The sequence below is a fragment of the Pseudonaja textilis genome, chromosome 3 (assembly GCF_049901715.1).
Source record: "Pseudonaja textilis isolate UNSWEBS1 chromosome 3, rPseTex1.2, whole genome shotgun sequence".
Taxonomy (NCBI): Eukaryota; Metazoa; Chordata; class Lepidosauria; order Squamata; family Elapidae; genus Pseudonaja; species Pseudonaja textilis.
The window spans coordinates 32,433,705-32,458,451 of record NC_141992.1 but is presented as its reverse complement, the minus strand read 5'-3'; the positions used below and the strand labels follow the sequence as shown (position 1 = coordinate 32,458,451).

The 24,747-nt window shown below is 39.3% G+C and overlaps 1 protein-coding gene across 1 annotated transcript in view; it reads right to left on the bottom strand.

Moving 5' to 3' along the window:
• Positions 1-22,068: 22,068 nt before the first annotated feature.
• Positions 22,069-24,747, bottom strand: part of SNTA1 (syntrophin alpha 1) — a 50,694-nt gene continuing 48,015 nt past the window's right edge. Inside the window, exon 8 of the mRNA XM_026697645.2 lies at positions 22,069-23,220. Coding sequence (XP_026553430.1) covers positions 23,128-23,220 — 93 coding nt within the window. The 3' untranslated portion in view covers positions 22,069-23,127. The remainder of the gene's footprint in view (positions 23,221-24,747) is intronic.

Here is a 24,747-nt window from a genome sequence, read left to right as displayed (position 1 = left end):
AGCAGAAAAGAAATGCAAGTGAAGTTTTTCTATTAATTGCAATAAAAGGAAAAGCTAGGTCTGACAAATTTGGGTTGCACATAGTTTTTAAAGACAGTGGAGTCCTGTTATGAGATGAAATTGGCATCCTTAAGCTTTTATAAAATAATTAGGCTATTTAAGATTATTTAGACAGTAACTGACTTTATGATAATCTTTGTAAGGCTGAGAAAGTGAGTGAATGGTCCAAAGTCACTCAGACGGCTGTGTCTAAGATAAGACTAGAACTCACAATCTCCCAGTTCTCACCTGGTGCCCTAATCACTATACCAAACTGGTTCTCTCATTATAATCTCAAACAAGTGCACTTTAGTTCTCAAGATACATGACTGACTTTGTGGCAAAGTGGCAGTTATCTGTGAATAGCTACATCCCAAACTAGGGCCTTATTCTGTCAGGAATTCTGATCATAGATTTATTTATTTACTTAGTAAATTTATATGACTCCCCGTCTCACACAAATTGACTCTGGATAGGATACAACCTTTAAAAAACAATAAATATATAACAACAATTATTAAGAAACAGTCATCATTAAAATATATTTATTTAGTAAATTTATATGACTGCCTAGATATAGATGCATATTTTCACATTAAATACATGAATGGTGAAGGCAGAGGCAATTGTCAAGTCCTTCTTTGTATAGTAAATCCAACTTATGTCTAGAGTGTGTGACGGAAGCTTATGTAAAAGAAAAGACCAGATAAATTGTATAGGGTATGTGTAAAGTCAAAATTAAATTCCTACTCTCAATGAACATGCTTGTTGACTATAGAAAATGACATGGCCGTACACTCCAACAAGCAGCCTTTTGTTTGGTAAATAACTTGTCTGTTGGAATTCAGGTGCTTCATGGTACATTATCCACCCCATCCTTATCTAAAAATAACTCCTTATCAAGTGTGTTTGTGTAATAAATAAAAATTGATAAGATCGCTTTCAAATCAAGTTTGTTTTAGGAAGCCTTCATGGAGACATTTATGTAATTTGGTTTGTAATAGTATGGAAGTGTTTATTCGTTCATTCATTCATTCATTTATTTGGAGCATTGAAACTCCCTGGAAATCTGCCATCTAAGTACAAACCAGACTAACCCTGCTTAGCAATATTAGCTAGGTAAGCTACCTGCTGAGACATAAATATCATAGATATAGTACATGATTAATTTTTGTATTGCCTGTATGTGATGGATAACATAGCAATAGCAATAGCACTTAGATTTATATATCCTTTACAATGCTTTACAGCCCTCCCTAAGTGATTTACAGAGTCAGCCTATTGCCCCCAACAATTTGGGTCCTCATTTTACCCACCTTGGAAGGATGGAAGGATGAGTCAACACTGAGTCTGGTAAGATTTGAAATGCCAAATTGCAGGCATCCGGCAGTCAGCAGAAGTAGCCCGCAGTACTGCACTCTAACCACTGCACCACTGTGGCTCAATTATAGGAATCTTAAAGGGTAAAATAGAAAAACCCAAGTGATCACAATCATTAGTGCCATTGTGCCAACTATAAATTAGAAATTTCTGAATTTAAACTAACTCAGGACAGAGAGGGAAACCATTATCTAGAAACATACCTTTATACCAAAGGTCATAAACTTTACAGCAAGAAAGGAAATACTCAAAGAGAGCAATAGATAAGATCAGCAGAAGATGTAGTGCTGAATCTTAAGAAGGGCTAAGCCTTTTAGGGCTAAGCAAGTAAATAGTTCAGTTCAGAGGTGGTATTCAGCAGGTTCTGACCAGTTCTGGAGAACCAGTAGCAGAAATTTTGAGTAGTTCAGAGAACTGGCAAAGAGAACCCCTGACTGGAGATTTTACACTATCCTTCCCTTGTCATGCCCACCAAGCAATGCCCACAGAACCAGTAGTAAAATTTTTTTGAATCCCACCACTGGTTCAGTTGCCTGTACATCGATGCACAGAGTATAGGGAACACTTTGATAGAATTTAAAATCCTCGTACAGGAGGGCAAATATGATATTGTGCATATAACTGAAACTTGGTGGATTGCATCTCATGATTGGAATCCAGAACTAGAAATATTATAGTTTTGCAATAGTGGTGAATATTTGTAATTCAGGTATAGGATGAGAGTAAAAATTCATTCTCCGAGCTTGTGGGTTAGTTTCTGAATGTTTGGTTACCTGGCTAGGTAAGAAGCTTGGAGAACAAACCTTTATCCTCAGATTATAATTTGTTCAAATGGAACAGACCCAGCAAAAGAACAGATGGAGTTGAATCATATCTCAAGAATAATTATGCCTGTATGGAAATTCATGTTTCAAAGATCAAAATCCTGTCAAAATTATCCGAGTGAGGATTAAGGGAAAAAGCAGTACAAATGATATTGTAGTGGGTATATACTAAAGGCCACCTGACCCAACCAAACAGAAGCTATAGTTGAAATGTTTGCAAACAATATGACAAAGGCATCTAGGAACCATAATAATGATAATGTAGGATTTCAACTATCTGCAGAAAAAACAATTACTACCACCTTGCCTTCAATCAAGGACTTGTATACTGCAAGAGTCAAAAAGAGGGCTGTAAAAATATTTACAGACCCCTCACATCTCGGACATAAACTATTTCAACTCCTTCCCTCAAAACAATGCTATAGAGCACTGCACACCAGAACAACTAAACACAAGGACAGTTTTTCCCTGAAAGCCATCGTTCTGCTAAACAAATAATTCCCTCAACACTGTTCAACTATTTACAAAGTCTGCACTACTATTACTGTTAATCTTCTCATCACTCCTTATCACCCATTCCCTACTACTTGTGACTGTATGACTGTAACTTTATCACTTGTATCCTTACAATTTATATTGACTGTTCCTAGTATGATTTGATTGCTTATTGTACCCTATGACTACTTATTGCACTTATTGTACCCTATGACTACTATTAAGTGTTGTACCTTATGATTCTTGATGAATGTATCTTTTCTTTTATGTATACTGAGAGCACTTGCACCAAGACAAATTCCTTGTGTGTCCAATCACACTTGGCCAATACAGAATTTCATTCTATTCTATTCTATTCTATCTTGACATGAACTGGGAATCAAAATTGCAGTAAGTTGGAAATCTAACAGGTTCTTGACATGCCTTGCAGACAACTTCATTTTCCAAAAGATGGAGAAGAGAAACAGAAAATCAGTATATTGGATGTAATAGAGAGCCAGTTTGATCTAGTGGTTAAGGCACCAAAGTAGAAAGTAAGAGATCATGAGTTCAAGTTCTGCCCTAGCCATGAAAGCCAGCTGGGTGATCTTGGGCCAATCATTCTTTCTCTCTCTCTCTCTCTCTCTCTCTCTCTCTCTCTCTCTCTCAGTCCAACCCACCTTAAAGGGTTGTTGTTGTGGGGAAAATAGGAGGAGGAAGGTATGTTGGATATATCTGAGTTGTTTGTAAAAATAATAATGGTGGGATAGAAATAAACCAACAAACAAACCAAAATAAAATGCTTACCAAAGAGAAGAAGTGGTTAAAGAAGTGAAAATGGTAGGGACCTTGGGAGAGAGCGACCCAGATGCAACCTAGATTTTACTATATTGCAGATAGGGAGAAGTAAAGATAATCAGAATAGTCTTCTAATTTCAAGAATTCAACAGGCTAAGAGAAACAATTAGGAATGATTCTGTAACTAGAAATCCTGAAGAGTGAAACAGCTCAGTAAATTCTGTAAAATGAGACAATTGAAGCCCAAACACCAAAGAGAGGAAGAAAATGGAACGAGCCTGGCCTATCTGATAAACTGAGAAATAAAAAGAACAAGTATAAAAAGTGGAAAGAAGTGTACACAATAAAAGCAGAATATTAAGAAACAGCCAGAATCAAGAAAGCCAAGGCTCAGCCTGAGCTATGCAAAAATAACAAAAAGGGTTTTATGAGTATGTCTGGTGGAAAAAGAGGAAAGTCAAGGAAAGTTGGATCACTCGTTAAATGGCAAGATGGTGACAGGCAACTGGGAGAAGGCAGAAGTGCTTATTTCCTTTTTTTATTTCACAAAAGAAAATAGCAGTCCAACTTGTTAGAAATGGCGTTGCGGATAGCAGACAAGAAATATAGATCAAAATAGGTAAGGAATTGTTGAGAGGAGACTTTGTAATTTTGAATGAATTCAAATCTGGAACTGGCAGATGTCGTCAGAGAGCCACCAACTGAAATCTTTGAGAAGTTCTGGAGCACAGGGGAACATCCAGAAAACTGGAGAAGAGCCAACATGGTGCCAATATGTAAGGAAGTTTGCAGTTCTGCCCTGGACTCAGGTTTCTTTTTTCTAACCATTGCCTACTCTTCCTTCTGTCCTTCAGGGTTATTCCCTTAGTCCTCTACAGATAGCAGTTTTCTGTTACATGGCAGAAATAGATTTATTTTCCCTAGCACCTGGGGGCAAGGAAGGAACCAGTGGGTGGAAGTGAGAGATCCAAATTTGAACTAAGGAAACATTTCCTGATTGTGAGAAATATTAAGCAATAGAAAAGCCTTCTTCCTGAATTTGTGGATAGCCCATCACTGGAGGCTCTCAAGAAAATAAAATAAAATATGTTATTTAGAATGATGTGAAGATTCTTAAACTGGGCATGGTGCTTAGAGTAGAAGACATTCAAGGTCCTTTCAAACCCAATGACTCTATGAATATAGATGCCAGAATATTTTGCATATCAATCTTACAAATTAAAAATTGAAATTATTCTATCAACATATGCTGAGGTAATGTTAATTCATTCTCTTGCACTAACCTTATCCAACCTGGTAACCTTCAAATGTCAGAAGTTTTGGAAACACGGTGCTCAAAGTGCAACATGCTTCATCTCATGTACCAGAATGGCTTGCTTTTAGACTTCAGTTATTTCTTATGTGGCTTGTATGTACACTGAGAGCTTATGCAATATAGCTAAATTTCTTGGATATCCAATCACACTTGGTCAGTAAAAAATTATAATTCTTTGTACATGTTAATGATCTGAAAGATTCACTGGGGTTTTTTATTGTAACTTTGTAAAATTATATGCAGTTTGGAAATGATATGATTAAATGTAATAAAGTATATTTGCTAAATTTAATATACTGCCAACATTTAAAAATCAAGGGAGAAGAGAATAAACCCATAATAGTGCAATGATATACTGTTTAAAACCAGAACTACCTTTTGATTTAGTTCAACTGCTATGGTGAAAGTTGGCATATTTAAGACTAGGCATAGTTCATTATGCTTGGCTTTAAACTTTACCTTCATTATTTTATAGGCATAGCAAATTAATTCCTGGCCACCAACAAACATGCACATGCATATGTAGAAATGTGTCCAAATACACATTCAAACTACTAGAGCAAATTTGGAAAGCAGAAGAGCTTTCAACATCATTGAATTCCTATTCTCTCATTTGCCTTTCCTAAGCAATTCTAAGAAATTCAGCAAAGCAAATAGTTTTATTTCCCCATGCAGCAATCCCTAATTAAGGAAAGTGTATTTTACTTTCCATGTTGTTTGGCCTTCTTTGTAGTCACTTACTTTCTTTATACAGGATCTGCTCATAAATAATCAAAGCACTCCAATCTGATGAAACATCAGCGTCCAAGATTTGAAGCAGAGTCTCCAGAGTGAATGGTATAAAATTGTTGAAAAATAAATGAATTAGGAGTTTAAAAAAGAAGCCAAGATTATAAAACTGTACAGCTGCATAATCCTTTGCAATTTGTTTCCTATAACTTTTAATATATCTGCCTAAGAAAAAGAACATACAAAAAACTGCTATTGGAAGAATGAGAGAGACAGATTCAGAAAAACCTAAGGTGTAACTTATACATGTATTTCATTATTTTATTAATTATTTCAATTTGTATGGTTGCCCATTCAGCATACAACTCTCTTGGTATTCCAATGAGAAAAATTTAAAAGCTAAACTCTAGCCTATACTATGCTTGGAAATAAGTTCCCAAACTGCATAAGTACCTTCGTTCTTGTCATACCTTTCCAAACAAAACAAAAGCCAAATACTTTTAGCAAAAATGTAAGCAATATATGCATGATAGAAGTGTCTCTAATGTTTGAGTTTTTAGGCTTGGGGACTCCATAAATGCAAAAATGGTGTTAAAGTTAAAAACTTTAAATATATCCACATATAAAAAATATTCACACTGTCAATTTTTCTGTAAGTTGGGTGGTAGGTAGCCCTTAGTAATGATTACCATTCCACATCCATGAAGGCCTCCATAAAAAGTCAAGAGAGCAAGCAGTTTGTTTTAAGTTCTGATGCCTCATATGGGCAAAAAAAAAAACCTGAATTATTGTTTTAGTAGAACACAATCAATTGGAATGCTTAGGTGGAATGTTTTAAGCTGGATTATTTTATTCCAGCACTATTTCTCCTCTATTTCATGCATACTTTGATTTGTTTTAGTATGTTGTCTTAAATCAATCATTTTGTTTTGTATCCCACAGTTTAGATCAGGGATGTCAAACTCGATTTCACTGAGAGCCGCATCAGGCTTGTCTTTGACTGGGGGCTGGGGTGGGCCTGGCCAGGGTGGGCCTGGCCAGCTCCACATCACCCATGTCGGGGGCATCTGTGATGGCCCAAGCTCTCTGCCAATGAAAACAGGCTCCTGAGCTCCATTTTTGGCTGCAGTGGCCTCCTGCAGCCCTTTGCCAGTGAAAACATAGCTCAAGAGTGGCCCCTCCAAGCTCCGTTTTCAGAGGGTTGCAGGAGGCCGTGGCAGCCAAAAACGGAGGTTGGGAGCCCATTTTCACTGGCAGAAGCACAGCGGTCCGGTCCTTCACTGTTTCCAGGGTGGCCCCACAGGCCAAATCTAAGTAATCCATGGGCCAGATCTGGCCCCCAGGCCTTGAGTTTGACACCCCCGGTTTAGATGGTTTAGATAGAACACTGTGCACACCCAACTATTAACCCAGAGTCAACTAATTGAAGACCTAGTACAGTTGGCTTGCAAAGCTACCCTGTAATTTGGTTCTGGACCTACCGTACTGATCTTATTCCATGAGTGATGTATAGAAGAATCTGCAACGATTTTAGCTGCTGTGCTGGTTCAACACATGGAAGTTAATGTTGTTATTTAAAAAAAAACTCTGCGGAAAAAAAACCCTGTGCATCCAGAAAACAGACTGCAAAGACAAACTAAGTGGCAAGGAAATTGGTCATAAGCAATCATCAAGGGAATTGAGTGGGGAAGAAAACAAGACTCTAGCATTAGTTTCTTATCAGTACATAATACTTCCATCAGTTTGAAAGTGCACTTCAAGTGGCACCCACTCTTCTGTCATGCGATTTCTACAGCATTTTTGGCATTATTGTCAGAATGAGACATACCTCCATCATACACGCTGTATCTGTTTTAGAATCTCTTTAGCAATGTCACCCATTTAAAGTGCATTTCATCAAAATGTGATTTACCTTTAATACCAACAGAGAATTTCTGAGAAAGGGAGGGGAGAGAGAAAGGACAAAAAGCGTATTCATGACTCATTTCTTGGTCTATCCATTCAATTTCACATCACAAGCTGTTGCCATGGAAATGTCACACATGTAAGACGGGAGTTGGAAGTCTAATGCAAGTGCTGATTGGTACAGGGAGGGATAAGGAAAAGGGGAAAACATTTTTTTATAAACAAAGAAAGGAAGCTGAAAATGTAGGCAAGTAACAACCAAGCAGACCTTAAAATGGGAACTAATTCTAGGGAACTATTCAATATATCTCAAGAAGGAGCAACATTTCTTCTATAAATTAGGGCAACAGCATTCCTTTTCTTGCATCCACCACAGGATTCCAGAGTGAAGGCAAACACTCAGCGATCATAATTTTGGTTTTTTTGTTTTGTTTTGTTTTGTTTTTCTATCAGTTGTTTTTGGCAATCCACAGGCATGGATGTATGCATGATCATGTGTTAGCTGCTGCAGAGAAAGTGTAGTTAAAAACATAATTACAGATGCTTGAAAATTTGGCACCCCCAGCAATCCTCATATGGTATAATTTACATTTGCTAGCATGCAATCTGCTCTGCAGCTACAAATCAAATACTCTGGCTCTTTTTAACCTTAGCATCTCAGAGGGTTTTTTTGTTTTTTTTTAAATATAGTTTTCTACTGATCTTTCAAATACACTCACAAATCATACATGTAATAGCTGGGTTCACATATCACACTGAGACCTGATTTTTTTTTATTCATGATCATTGGCCCTTATAAATTACAATGGTTGTGTTCATGTAAAATGCTAAGTTGGAAGCAAGCAAGAAACACTCCGATTAGTGCAATATATGAATACAGAAATTGAGAAACATTAGACCTGATTTACATACTGCACTAAGCAATTAAGTGGTCTGTGAACTATTCTACTATGGTCGGCAAAGCATGGTTTATGGCAGAGGTCTCCAAACCTGGCAACTTTAAGGCTTGTGGACTTCAACTCCCAGAATTCCTCAGCCAGCTATGCTGGTGAAGTCCACAAGTCTTGAAGTTGCCAAGTTTGGGAACCTCTGGTTTATGGTTTTGTATTTGACCTAAAACTAGCCATTCAATAAAGCAGAGTTAAAAAGAAGCATGGTTTGAATCAGTGTATGGTATCCCAGAAAGGCATTACAGGTAGGAAATCACCACTTAAAATTATGGTTATTCATATGTAGATCAGTTGTTCCACATTCTAGTATAACATGTAATAACTTTACTTTGCGAGGTGTATTAGTGTCAGTTTGCTTTTGGGTACAATTCAAGGTGCTGGTCATTACTGTTGGAAGAAATGTCCATCTGAGTTCAGTTCCAAGTGGGAAGAAAGACACTGGAAACATGGAGACTGCTTGGAAGGATGATTTTATGGTGGACAAGATGACATGGGGTTTAAAGTCCTGAGCAAAATGGAGCACATGATTAAGAGAGGGAGAGAGATTTATACCCTCTGTTGGGCTTTGAACTTGCTTGCCAATTGGTTGTCAGACCCCCCCCCCCCCATGGGGCCATACAGGGGTAACTTTGTAGGTTGTCATCTTTCCTTTCCTTCTATCTTTCCCAGATTTAAAGCCTTCTTCGAAAAAGTAAGTCTTTGCATAATATATTCCAAGTAGGATAATTGAAGCCTGGTCATTTGTGTCTCAAGAACTCTGAGCTGATTTATTAAATGATTCATGTGTTTATTTTTGGGCCATCCATGATATCCTCAAGAATCTTCTACAAAATGAAATTTCAAAACCATCGATATTCTTCCTATCATCCTTCTTCAAAGTCCAAATTTTGCTTCCTTTGAATATCACAGGTAATACTATAGCTTGCAAAATTCTGATTTTTGCAGGTATAGTTACATCACAGCATTTGAATATCTTTTCCAAGGCCTTTATAGCTACCATGGACTACGTGTTTCTTTTTGGTTGATAAGGTAAAGGTTCTCCCACACATGCTAGTCGTTTCCGGCTCTAGGGGTGGTGCTCATCTCCATTTCTAAGCCAAAGAGTCAGTGCTGTCTGAAGACGTCTCCATGGTCATAGGGCCAGCATGACTAAATGCCGAAGGCACATGAATCACTGTTACCTTCCCACCAAAGTGGGTCCCTATTTTTCTACTTGCATTTTTTACGTGCTTTTCTGCTAGGTTGGCAGAAGCTGGGACAAGTAATGGGAGCTCACTCCATTACACAGTGCTAGGGATTTGAACCGCTGAATTGCTGACCTTCTGATCAATAAGCTCAGAGTCTTAGCCACTGAATCACCATGTCCCTTTTTTGTTCGATAGTTGACCCAAAAAGCAGAAGCTATCCATCACTTCAATAGAAGTGTCAGTTCTAAGGCAAGTTGTTCCATTCGTTTATATTTAATTTTAGTCCCAATTTTTTTCAATATGGTCCTTGACATTAACTATTTGAGCTTGCAGATCCTTTTGCATTTTTGCATCATGGTAGTGCCCTCAGGATAGGTTTCTTCTTTCAATTTTAAAATCATACCCATTTTCTTCCAATCTAGCTGCCCTTAATATATATTTAGCATATAGTTTGAGTAAAATAAGGGGAGAGCATACAGCCTTGCCTCATTCCTTTACCAAGCTGTATGTAGCCAGTGTGTTTTGTCATATTTTGTTTGCACTGTGGCTTCCTGGCCTGATACAGGTTTCTCATGAGGGCACTGAAATGTTCTGAGATACCCATCTTTTCTGAGCACATCCCATAGCTTGATAAGATTGATACAATCAAATGCCTTTCTATAATAAATATAGCAGAAAGTGACTTCTTTTTTTATATTCCCTGGCTTTCTCAATTATCCAGCATGCATCAATAACATGTTGTATTCCTTAGCTTTTTCTAAAACCAGCTTGAACATCTGGCATCCCTTTTTCCATGTATGCCTTCAATCTGGATTGGATGATTATAAGCAATATTTTGCTAGTAGTTGCAGAAAACACACCTCCTAAACATTAATTAGCTATGGAGTCAAGCCTTGCATTCATCTACCTGATAGAAAATGAACTAGTGCCATCACGTAGCCTTGCCTGGACCTTCCTGATAAAAGACCTTATGGCATACCAAATACTTTCTGGAGATAGTGGGTGTGTTTTTCAAACTGCTGACTTTTAATTGAGTTGGTCCTTTTATGTCCTGCCAAGAACTACTTGTAAAGAATTGTTGATTGGGTTAACATCTGATTGAGTTAATTTTATGGTGGGAATCAGGCTGTTACTGCTTAATACAAGGAGTGAAGCCCAGTTATAGCTGCCTATTGAGCATAGTATTTTTTTATCCTAATTGGCAATAATGTTTTAGGAGCTGAAGGTCAGCCTTCTCAGATTCCTTGTTATTCATTCCTTTGAATTGTTGATACCAGAGATTCTGCATCTCAAGCATAAGCTAAAGTTTTCATTCATTCATTAATGCTAATTTGATTTATATACCAATCTAACATGATTCTAGGAAGCTTACAATAGAATACATAAAATACACAATATAAAAAATAAAAATAAAACAGTAGCTGAGTATTATCCAGATAATAATCAGCTGGATAGTTTTCCCTGTGATGTCTCCCAACCTGCCTGCCCAGCTCTTGGAAAGCTATAAAAAAAGACAGGGATATGATTAAGGCTTTGCACTAAATTACAATAGCAATAGCAATACCAATACCGTGTTTCTCACAAAATAAGGCCGAACCTTTTTTTTTGACCCCCCCCCTCCAAATGGCTAGGCTGTCTTTTCAATTTCCCCCACCTTGCATCCTCGGGTGGGCGGGCAGCGACAGCTTAGATGTTGACCTCGGCGTTGGTGGGCCACTTCGTATCGGGAGACCTTCTGCCACCATTGCTTTCCCTTCTCCCTTGCTGCCGCGGTGTTTAGAGCAACGCTGTGGCATTTGGCACAGCCACGTGTGGCCAGCCAGGGCTCCTCCCTGAAACCGGAGCCCGGTGGAGACACTCTGTTTCAGGTGCTCCTGTCACCGCCTTCCCTTTGCCTTCAAAGGTAAAGCCAATTATTTTAAAAATGATGCCCTACTACAACAAAGACTCCCCTGCCCAAGAGGGCAGTCCAACCCCATGTGGGGAGGCGAATCTCCCAGGGCTGCAGCACAGGATCGGCCCACCATGGGAGAAGCGCCCAGCCACCAACCCTGCCTGGCGCTGGGCAGAGTGTGAAGAGCTTCACCTGGGGTGCCCAGCACAGCTGACAGGAGGGCCCTCCTTCCTAGCAGCAGAGCTCTCATCAAGTCAGCGAGCGCCTCCCCGCTGGACCCTCCGCTCATCCCGCCAGAGCCGTGTGGGCTAGGCAGAGCCAGGAAAGTGAGCCGCGGGTGCACGCCCGCCTGCCAAGCAAAAGAACCGGGATGACCTGAGCTTGGCTTCCTTCCCAAGTCCCTCCAGTGCGAACCCGAAGGCGCCACTGGGAGAGGCTGCCTGAGGCAGTGATAGCGCCCACCCATCCGCGGACAGGGAGGCGAGGTGATGGTAGCCCTGCTTCCCTGGCTGATGGAGAGAGCCCGAAGCCGCCCACCCTTTCTACCCCTCACCCAGCCCAGCCCCATCCCCACGCATCTCCAAATGTGCCAGCAGCTCCAAACGCTGCAGCAAAACGGGCATCAGGCAGAGGCACTCACTCGGCAGGGCTCAGCTCGGAGGAGGATGTGGCACAGGCTTGGCTTGCCTCCCTGTCCACGGATGGTTGGGCACTATCACTGCCTCGGGAGGCCTCTCCCAGTGGCCCCTTCAGGTTCAGGCTGGAGGGACATGGGAAGGAAGCCAAGCTCTCTAAGCAGTTTATATCCTATTGCACCCAACAATCTGGGTCTTCATTTTACCCACCTCAGAAGGATGGAAGGCTGAGTCAACCTTGAGCCTGATGGGGTTTGAAACTTCCAAATTGCAGGCAGCCGACAGTCAGCAGAAGTAGCCTGCAGTACTGCACTCTAACCACTGCACCACCGTGGCTCATATACATACAATAGAGTTCATTTCTTTGGGATCAGCTGTGTATGTATTATTTCAGGCAATGTGACTTATAGCTTATGAGTTGTAGCTTAGAATAACCTATGACCCAGTCAACCATGATGTGCAAGTAGTCTTTGACTTACAACCACAACTGAGCCCAAAATTTCTGAGATAGTTGTTAAGTGAATTTTACCCCATTTTACAACTCAACTTGCCACTATTGTTAAGGGAATCATGGCAGAAGTTAAGTTAGTAACACAGTTATTAAGTGGCTTCCCCACTGACTTTTCTTGTCAGAAAGTCGCAAAAGGTGATCACATGACCCCAGGACACTGCAACCGTCATAAATATGAGTCATTTGACAAGCATCTGAATTTTGATCATGTGTCCAAGGGGTTGCTGCAGTGGTCGCGAGAAAAATGGTTAAAAGTCGCTTTTTTTTAGGGTAGTTGTAACTTCACTAAATGAACTGTTGCAAGTTGAGGACTATCTGTATTCAATAAATCAGGTTGGATATACTATACAGGTAGTCCTCAATGTAGGAGCACAACTGAACTGAAAATTTATGTTGCCAAGTGAGAAATTGGTTGAGTTTTGCCCCATTTTATGACCTTTTTTACTACAGTTGTTATGGGAATCACTACAGTTGTTAAGTTAGTGACACAGTTGTTAAGTGAATCTGGTTTCCCCACTGACTTTGCTTTTTGGAAGGTCACAAAGCAACGGTCATAAGTATGAATCAGTTGCCAAGCATCTGAAGTTTGATCACAGGATCATGGGGATGCTACAGAAGTTGTTGTATCTGCAAAAAATGGTCATAAGGCACTTTTTTGTAACTTGAACCATCACTCAATGTGTTGTGGAACGGCAGTAGATACAAGGCAGACACAGAGCTAACAGCAAAGGGCTTTGTTCAATGAATAAAGGGTTGCCGCGGCTGCCGGGGCTAGCAGGCAGTCAGCTGGTGGCAACAGCTGATGCCGTTTGACAGCGCCTTTTATAGCCAGCTGTCAAATGGCATCAACCAATGGGAGCGGTCGGCGCTCCCGCCTGAAGTGCGGACCGGATTGAAGACTTCAGTCAGGCTACGGACGCAACACAATGAACTGTTGTAAGTCGAGGATTACCTGTAGTCCCATACAATGTAGGAACTTGGACAGCATTTTCTTAAGGACTTCTTACCAGCAAATTTTGAGCACCTTTAATAGGATTCTTTCAAATCATGAGCTTAAATGTTTCTCCTTTTATTATATGTGTTAAAAATTAATTTGATGATAACTTTGGAAGTCTTTAGGGGGCCTCATCCAGGGCCTTCAAGAGCAGTTTGTGCCACCAAGACCTTAAATTCTCGTTTGGTGGCCTATGCAGTTTAGACCTTGGTTAAGAACACACTTGGTTCTAGACCAGGGATATCAAACTCAAGGCCTGTAGGCCAGATGCGGCCTGCAGGGTGCTTAGATTTGGGGGCCCCTTGGAAACAGTGAAAGACTGTCCAGTGGTGCTTCTGCCAGAGAAAATGGACTCCCAATCTCTGGTTTTGGCTGGGACGGCCTCCTGCAACCCTCTCCCAGCAAAAATGGAGCTCAGGAGGACAGCTCTCCTAAGCTCCATTTTTGCTGGCAGAGGGTTACAGGAGGCCGTACCAGATGAAAACAGAGATTGGGAGCCTATTTTTGCTGGCAGAGCACTTGGTCACCACAGGCGCCCCTGACATGAGTGACATCAAGCTGGTCACTCTCACCCTGGCTCCTCGAGGTCAAACACAACCCTGATGCAGCCCTCAATGAAATCCAGTTTGACAACCCTGCTCTAGACTGAGAGGGCATTCTATGGACCAAGGCAGGAACCACAAGACAGAGCTGCCCAGAGTTGTCTTATGTGACAGTATAGAAGGCGGTTTTGTACCTTCCCTGGATTTGGTGCTTAACCCTAGGTGTTGCTGTAAGGATATATATCTTTTTCCTTTGAAAAACATATCACGGGTAGGGCCTCATCAATGGATGTGACTATTGGAATTAAAATTATTACTTGCAGTTATTGAAAAATGCCTCCTCTACAGTCTTATTGTGATCTTAATTGATTTCCCATTTAAATCAAATTAAGAAGTCATTAAAAACAACCCTCATACTTTCCACATAAGTCTTCTATACAGAAGGCACATGTGCATCCAGAGAAAGACATTACTGAGGAGGTGTGTTGCTGGTGGGCATAAAACGAGGGGGAAGGGTTGAGGTGGGGGCTGCATCTAAAATGCTGTGCCTTGCTACAGAAACCTATAAATTAGCTTGCCAAAATCTAAATCTTTGGGGAAAAGAAATTCTTACTCACTAATAGGGATAAAATGAAAGAAGCAGCGATGTCAAGGAAATAGCTGTTTCTTGTTTCTATCGTGAAGCATGACTTCATAGCATCTGAGAAAACGAAGCCTTTGCTTTTCTAACGAAGCCTTTGCTTTCCTAGGTTCCAGAAATGGAAGCAAAAAAAATTGCCCTGCCAAACAATATCATGCTTTTCCCTTCCTCAAGTATCAGTTGTACTTCCAGCTAATCAGATGCAATTTCCTCTCCTCAGCTTAGGTAATAGATGTGGTATCTTGGATACCTCCGAGCGCTAGTAATTCCAGATGAATATTGACTATGTAATGACAACTACACTCCAGCACAAATATCAAGTGATATTATTCAGTCAGATACAGATGATTGAATAGGGATGACACACATGTTACTCAGCAAATGAATTATTGGATTCGCCCATGCCCTCAATGCGCTTGTCGGGTAGGAAATTTTCATTTGGCCTTCTAACTTGAGAACCAATTGTAAATGTCAGACCTAAATGTTCAGATTTAAGTGTTAGGTTGTCTTGTTTGATTACAGAAGTAAAAGGTCACAAATGACTAATGAAAAGTACAAGTGATATTGCCAGGGTAATGCTGTATGGCTGCAAGAGGCAAACAGTGTGGGGGACAATCTTATTTGAGATTGCACTGTCTCTTTCTTTGAGAGGCTAAACATTATGCTGCCCTCTTGTGGTCTCTGCAACTGTTCCCCTCTAATTTGGGATTTTCCTTTACATGCACCTAAGAAATGTTTGGGGATCCAACCTGTTCTTATTCTGACTCAACAGGAACATATTTTCTCCCACCATCTTAGACTTCCTGCTGTCCTTTCTTTCTCCCACTAGCTGCAGTTAGTTTACCAAAAGGCAGAAAATGGAACTTGCCTCAGTTACGATATTATATTGAGGGAATATCCTGCTCTCTATTGCAAACATGTGTTAGCTACTTCATAGGCTTCTTCTCTAAAACAAAAAAAAGGCAAGGTGCATTTCTTTGCATGAGAGAGAGGGGGAGAGGAAGGGAGGGAGAGAGAGGGAGGGAGGGAGGGAGAGAGAGAGAGAGAGAGAGAGCTCTGTGAGTGTGGCTGTGGGCATGGCTTGGTATACTTGGTATAATAGTAATAGCAACCAGGGGCGATTTCAAATCGTCCCTACAACCTTTCCTGAGGTAGACCAAGGTGATTGAATTTCACCCTGAGAAAGAGACAAGGATATATATTTTTTCTTTTTAAATGGTTTGTGTGGAGGGAGAATGGTTGTGTGGATGGCTGCCTTCTCCATCAGGGAAGAGTTCTCAAGGAGGCATGGTGCTCTTCAATCCATGATTGTTCAGGATCACATATTATACAGAAATCCTGGGAGAGTCCGGCTTCAGGTGTTCTCCAATAATATGAAGGGACATCATGGGAGGGAGAGAAAATGTGCTCCCTTTGCATTTCGTCCTCATATCTTTCTGCAAATCCAAGTTAGAAGAGAAAGGTGGTTTTCACAGGACGGCCATTGTTACATTTCCTCAGATTGGTGGGCCATCTTCTAACCCCTTGCAGTCTATTCTAATGGGCAGCTGCTTCCAAAAATCTCAGGCAGAGGTAATTACTTGTTTCTAATACAATATGAACTTTAAAACAATCACAAATCCATTAATACTCTATGCTCCCATATTCTCTTCCTCTGCAAAGCAGTCTTTTATTTTTCTGGCTCATTTTTCAAAACACATTATAATTTTGTTTGATGGCATGTTTTGGAGCATTTTATAGTGTAAAGAGACAAAGAGTATTGTCGGTCTCTCTCTCTCTCTCTCTCTCCCTCCTTCCCTGTGTGTGTGTGTGTGGGGGGACGGGGGAGATCCTGCCAAAGTTTGCTCTTGTGATGGCCCAGCAGCTAGAAAAGCCAGGGAGTTTATAAATCATTCCAAAAATAACAATGCTGTGAAATATTGGACATTAACAGAATCCTTCGTGCTCAGGAAAATTTTCTTTTTTCCAGAAAATCAAAGACAATTTGAATGCTGAAGGAATGTTCAGCAAATAGAGGTTGGCTAAGATAAAACACATCAGTATTAGTCAGGTACTCTGTTGGCTTTAAGTACCTCACTAAATGCAACCCTAATCTCTGCTTATTGATTAATTAGTTTGCATTTGAGTTGGTTTGGGATGTTGGTCAATAGTTCTTGACCTTTGACAACTGCAGAGAATTGCCAACCTAAAGACTATAATGTTAGCCCTTTGAGGCAGGGGTAGCAGGGATTCCAATAACAGTTTATTGTGGTGGGATAGAATAACAGAATATTAGGGAAAACAATTATAATAAAACCATATTTTTGTGACTGTCTGTAAGGTCCCTACTCTTACCCCCCCTTCCCTTACCTTTCCCTCTTTCCTCTCTCAAGCCTTCCTCTCTTTCCCTCTTGGCCTATGCCAAGACCTGTTTGTCTTTTTGTTGTATATAATTTGTAGCTGTGTTGTTTTTTTAAAAGTAAAATTAATAAAGTTTTTTCTAAAAAAAAAAAGAATAACAGAATATTGAAAGCTGTTTCATCTTATACCAAGCAAAATCAAGACAGGATTACTTCAAGTTTCTTTCTTATGCTTTTCACATTCTCAGGATTGAGTTGCTGTTTCTCCTTCCTTAATAGTTTGTTGCTTCCCTCCCTCTTCCCAAAACCAAGTCTATGTTCTTCACATATAAATATCAAAAACCAAAGACACAGAAAATTGAGGTTTTTAGGAGTTTGAGAGGAATGGGTTTTACTCTCTTTGCTACATGAAGGGAACTGAGATCTTGTATCATATTAGGACAAGATCTTCCTGGCATATGTAGGAAATGCAGTTTACTTTTTTTTTATTTTTAACTCAGAAAATTAAAATAAATTCAAAGACTTGTTTTCTTTTATACTGAGATTCGTTTAAGAAATAATACAAAGGTTTCTTATAGGGTTGAATTCTAATAGTTAATTGTACTTCTGTGATATTCTACTAATATCTGTATAATAAAATAATATAGAAGCAAATATTTATGAAGCTTAAGAGTTTTCTGTTCAGAAAAAGATATCCTTAAATACTGGGCAATTACATTTTAAATAAGTAATATTAGAAGCCAGGCATATGTGGATGTAGATCAAGATGACAGTCATGCTGTAAAAAGCCATACCCCCTTTAAAAGATGTGTTTTCTGCTTCAATTGCATGGCCACAGCTGTTGTAGAAGAATTGCCCCAAGAATCCATTTAAACTAGAGACCAGTAGTGAAACATCAGTTGTTTAGTACTATATCAAAAACAGAAAAATTAAACCTAAAAAGGGGCAATGATTAAAAGTGTTTATGTAGTATTATACAAATTAAAATATGCACATGATTGGGTTAAACTTTGTGTAATTCGATCAAGTCAAATCATGGGGTGGATTCCAAGAGAAAAGAATGTGGAACTGCAACAACAATGTACTGAAAAAACAGCCATACAGTACATTTCTAGGAAAATGCCTCTATAGGTTTATATTATACTGGCCTTGTTTCTCAAGGCCTTGGTTGCTTAGTGTCTTCTCCCAGCTTTATCAATTTTGCTTGTCTTTTTAAGTAATTTATGACTGAGCTGACAAGGTTGTTTTCTAAGCCTCTGGGAAGGTAATTAAAGGAAGGAATGTTTTGTTCACCTCATCACAATATATTCTCCACAACAGCCATCTTTATTGTTTCAACTTTCTCCCATCCCCATGATTGCCTCTGATTTGGTCTAATGTATTTTCTTCATTTTCTGTTTTTTTTTTAACAACTTACCTTATAAAGAGTTTTAAAGAAGCTGAAAACTTTCAAAATTTAATGTTTTACATATTTTGGGGCAGGTATTGAGGCCCCCATTTCAGTCTGCCTACCTATCCTGACTATATTAATAGATTTCTTTTTCTTTTTTTAAAGAGAGAAGTGGGCATATGGCAAAAATTACCGCCAGGTTTGATGGAGGGGGGATTAAAATTAGTATTGATTTCTGGAAACTGCCTGGACAAGCCCCTGGAGTTTTATTGGCAATATTTTCTTAAGTATTTTGCCTTTCCCTTTTTCCTGGGTCTGAGGGAATGACTGGCCCAAGGTCAGACAGCTGGCTTTGTGCCTGAGGCAGGACTTGTCCTCAGTTTCTAGTCTGGTGCCATAACTACTACTCCAAATTAGTTTGTATGAATGCCTCGGGAATTCTTACAAAACAAAAATGGTGGGCAGCTGCCCACATTGCAAGTGTTTCCGCTTGCCAAAATACACCAAAGGTCAGGTAGAATAATGGAAGGATTTCCAGGGGAATAGGTGGGTGGTATCAGAGGTGGTATTCAACAGGTTCTGATCAGTTCTGGAGAATCGGTAGTGGAAATTTTGAGTGGTTTGGAGAACCAGCAAATGCCACTTCTGACTGGCCCCGCTCCCATCTATTCTCTGTCTCCTGAGTCCCAGCTGATCAGCTGGGTCTTCTTTTGTTGTCCTGCACAGGAGAATGGAGCTGGAAAGCAGGTTAGTGGGGTGGGAGGGAATGGGATTTTGTAGTAACCTTCCCCCAGAAGAAGGGAGGGAATGGAGATTTTGTAGTATCCTTCCCCTGCCATGCCCACCAAGCCATGCCCACCAAGCCATGCCATGCCTGCAAATCCCCGCCCCCCAAGAACTAGTAATACATTTTTTTGAATCCCACCACTGGGTGGTATCCATACCCCTGATGAAATGAGCTGCAAAAAATATGTATACCATATGTATTACTTCAAAAACTAATACTCTCTTGACCTACAAAGAAACTGAGTATGCACAAGTAATGTTTTGCATGAAATTTGCATACAGTGTTTCCTACAAAAGAGAGGAATTCTCAGCCTGTATAAAATTTCTGTAGTATATACTCTCTTAACCTTTAATATTTTCCCAACACTTGACTGCAATTTGAAAAGAAGGGGGAATTAGCTCGTGTGAATATAAAGTATGCTGATATGCTGAATGCAAATCCACAACAAAGTACCATTATAGTTTTGGTTAAGGGAAAAGAAAAAAGCATGAAAATAGACTTGTGTGGCTTTTCTGTTTTGCTTGTTTCTTTTCTCTCTTTTTTCTTGCGCTGACTGTACAATCATAAAAACAGGCAAGGCTGAACTGTGAACATGAAAGACTGATGTCTGTTGTGAAACGTCAGTATAAATACAACAATTTTCAAGTCCATGTACCTACTTATTAAAAGAAAGCATGGGGGACAGGGTTCCCATATGCGGAATTGATTCTGCAATCTGTATTAATCAGTCTTCCTCAACTTGTTGTCTCCAATTCTGTAGGCTTTCAGAATTCCCAGTGAGCAGGGCCTTTCAGTCAATCTAAAGAGAAGGTACTGGATTGGGGATGGCTAATATAAATGATAAGAGTCTGTATATACACATGCAGGGCTGGGTTTCTACCGGTTCTGTCCACCTCTGTAGAACCGGTAGCTCTGAAGAGCAGCAGACATAGAACCGGTTCTATGTCTGCTGATGTTTTTGCCCACCTGCCCACCCGGGCTCTTACCTGATCTTTATTTCCTGATTTTTCAACTTCAGCTGCCAAATGAGGCACAGCTGCAGTTAAAAAAACAAGAGGGCTGTTTCGAAGGCTGCTTCTCGCACACGGTGTGCTAATGACGATTTACAGGCATGCGGCTCACAGTGGGCAGGGAAACTCGTAAATCCCGAACCGGTAGTTAACCCTGTCGTATCCCACCCCTGTACACATGCTATCATTTATTGCTAAACAGTGAAAGTTTCTCGAAAGAAAGTTTGCGATAATTGATAGGCTCGCACCATGAGTATATGTAGTTGTAGTTGACTGACAGCCAAGAATATTTCTTCTCATTACCTATGGTTGCCTTGGGGGAGAGTTTTGTTTTTGTTTTGCTAAAAGAGAGTGAAAAATCAACTTATTTAATGAATGTGCCTACCCCCTCCCACCACATTTTTGTAAACCTCAAAGTTCCAAATATGCGGCTAAAATTCAATAGCAAAATAACAAATTTCAGTAGTAAGATTTTGTTAACAAAATACCTTCGTAAAAGGTATGTGAAGCTTCTCTTGATATTGCCACCATATTGTTAAGAAGTAAAACAAAGGAAAACCCAGCAGAACTAACACAGTACAACAACCTTCTAGGCTGTAGAAAAACACACAAAAGCTTTCCCTGTGTTGTAGCAAAAGTGCAGAGAAGAATCAATCGGGGGAATGAATTGTCACACTATATCAAAAAATGGTTTACTCTTCTAAAATGGGCTTATCAAATTTTAAAGAGACATTCATCTCAGCAAGCTTTCCAAAGTCCCCTTTTGTAGGAAATCTGGGGTCAGTTGTAGAAACAGCTGGATCCTCTGGAACCAGCTAAGAGGCAGATTAAGACAATCACTATGATTTTGAAGACTCACAGTATGCCTGTTCTTAGCACTATACACCTGAAACAAAAGTCTTTTTGTCCTTCACAGCTATAGGATCTGTGTATCTTTCCCACCGTTTATGTATTTCTCTTTCTTGCTCATTTATATACATAAAGTGGATGTCTTCATAAATCATTTCTATTATCCCATCAGCTGAAGTTATTGTTATAAGTGCAATATAATCTAATCATTGTTTGTTTAGCAGCAATCTATTTCTTGCAGTGTTATTTTGTGCTCTGGTGAATACTAATAGCATACAGACGATGATATAGTTGGGGAGTTATGTACATAAAATCACCCAATTCCACAGCACATATTCTGTGTCCATAAAATCCCAGGCGCCATTCCTGCCTCTCCGTTGCAAGACAAAATGGCATGCTATATTTGTTTGTTCATTGCAGTAACCCTATAATCCTAGGTAGGAGAAATATTTACCCCTTGACTTCTGCATTTATTGACAATAGTGAGGAAACGGCTGAGGTTGTGCAGGAACTGAAACAGAAAAGCTGAATAAATCAAGCATAGCTTCTTCTGGGATTGAAGAGGCACAACATGTGATTTCATCTGCCCCCCCCCTTTAAAGTAGCATTGGGTAAATGATGATTAGGTTGGTTGGATCTAGCTTAATCACCATGGGAACAATTGCCCAACCTTCTGGATCCTGGGATGCTATCTAAGAACCACTGTAATGACCATTTAAAATTTCTATGTACATTTGACATTTAAAAAATTTCTCATTGTCAGTGTTCATTTAGTTAACAGTCATGCTGTGTTTAGAATGTCTGTGTTACAGTTCCCCTAATCTTAATTGACTAATATATAAATTAAAATTTATTAGAAGAGCAAAACGTGAAAAGTTGTGTAGCCAGTTTTAATATAGTTAAAATTATTAAACAACAGGACCCTGATTAGACTGATAATAACCATGGCAGCAGTTGGCAGCTAGAAAGCCACTCCAATTAAAATTAATTGAGATGAGAAAGCCACTGTTGCATCAAAAATTGATAAATTTCAAGCTCAATGAGAAATTCCAAACATTACTTTCAAGATAAATTGGAAAAGGTTTGCTTTAGCCATCTTCAGCAATCTAGATTTATTCTGACAAAAATGAAAACAAATTTCATGCACAATTTTAGCTTATAAAATTAATTACTTCCTTTGTCAAAAGCACCTCTATTTGACAAATAAAAACTATGGGGCTAGAATTAAGCAAAATTAAAGTTATTTCCTTTTGTTTCCTTAAAAAAAAGTCTTTTGTAACTATCTCCAAATTTTAGATAAATAAAAAAGGTTGGTTTTAACTTATGACTGCTGCTTGTAAAAAAAAATGGCTTTATGCTAAATCTTATGCACTTTTGCTGAATTTTCCATTCAACCCAATGAATATTCACTGAAAAGTAAATCCTTCTGGGTTCAATGGATTAATCCCAGATAAGTCAGTACAGTGTAGTAGCTTGGGTCTAAAATAGTGTTGAAATTCTGGACTAAAAGCCACAAAGACAGCAAATGAACTATATATAAATATAAAACCTCGATACAAACAGATTTGAGATATATATATGTGTGTGTGTGTGTGTATATAAAATATCATCTTCAAGGCACTAATGTGATGGCTAAATTGGATTGGTTTGACACCTTCACCAGAATCATATCTGATGTAGGAGATGGGATGGAGATTTCATATCCTGTCTTGGTATCAGTTGTCAAGCGTTAAGATGAAAATTCTGGACAGTTGTCCATTTGCTTTCTTCAGTTGTCCTGGAAGTTTAGCAGTTTTTTTTTCAGCTGTGGATGCTTTGCACCATGTTGTTCTTGCTTCAGTCTGTATTTCAACCCTTTATTTTCACCATGAAGGTAGAATCTTACTGCATAGATTGCACGAAGTTTTGCTTCTCTCCAGAATTTGCTCTTCATCCCTATGCCAATAACCCAAGCCGGGTCACCTTGGCAGAGAGGAATGAGTGGATGATGAAGACAATTGTTTTGGGACAGGAATGAAGATCTAGTTGCTGCAGTGAAAGGAAATACAGATATTGATGATTAAGCCATACACAACATTTTACCTCCCTACATTTCCTAAATTAGTCTATGCCACTAGCTGTGTAATAGCTAGCAAGGAGCAAAAACAGAATATCTATCAAATTTATTGCTTCCTGAATATCTCCAGCAAAGTAACTGCACTCAGTGTTGTAGGGGTTAGTCAGTTCTAATGTATTCATTAGTATATAAGAAGCCTACAGCATTAACATATTGCAGATCAATTTTCATTATGTCTTGTAGGTAACAAGAATTATAGACCAAAACTGTAAGAATACAGTCCTTGGCTAATTAAATTTACTCCAGCCATTGTTTATGGTGAATTGATGATAATAATAATGATAATAATGATAATGATAATAATGGTGGTGGTGATGATGATGATGCACTCCATCTATATTTTAAATATCTACATGTACTATTACATCAATGTGAAGGCACCAGTAGTTGCATCTCTATATAATCCACTTTGCTATCAAACTTCATGTTTATTCTTATATAAATAGTGGAGGGACAGAAAGAAAGGAAGTCCTAATGATTGGGATAGGTCAGAGCAGTTGAGGAGAGCTCCCCTAAAAGTGTTTGAGGGTTAGGGTTAACCCTAACTAACCAAGATGTTGAATATTATTCACTGAAACTTCTTAGTTGCTGTTTCTCCTTATCGTTATAAGAACTGAGAAAGACACTTTCTAATTCACCACATAAAATCTCTAATTGCTCAATAACTAAATATTATGCATAGGCACAATGCACAGACCAAGATTTTCCCTTAATGGGTTTTTCTTTTAAAAAAAGGATGCTTCTAAATCAATCATTGCCTTGCTTATCTGAATGTAAAATTCTGATTTGGAATTCAAAATCATGCATGGCCCTTCTGGCTTATAATAGCATTCTCTAATGTTTGCCTCCTCTAGATGTAAGAAATTCAACTCCCAAAATTCTCAACACCAGCCAACAACTTTAGGAATTAAAGGAAGTCCTCAGATCTGAACGCTTCCTGGGTTGGAGAATATTGACCTACGTATTATTTTAACCACATCCATGTTTGGTTTCACAAAGCAACAAACCCACAAGGGGCTTTGGTCAAACATCTGTAGTCTTCAGCAAAAGGGACCATATCAGGTTCCCTCAGAAAAGTCTTTTCCCTTTGGGGGCACAGTTTAGGAAATTACAGAAAATAGTTTTTCAGTGCAGCTTCTATTATTTTTGTTATTGCAAATGTTGCAGCTAGGAGAGCACAACAAGGGAAGGGGAAAATGTCTCTCAAATTCCTAGGCCAGGTCCTGCCTTCCTGCCTCTACCAGAGTTCCAGAGACTGAGGAGCTTCTTTCAAGGACTGCAACATCTTTGGCACATCATCCTGTATTCAGCTTGATTCCCTCCAATTTCCACAATGTTTTGTCATCGTTTATGCAAATAATTGGAATTCAAAACTTCCAGTTGTCTACCACTACAATATACATTACAGGACACTTTGCTTTAAGAATTGTTTCATGAAA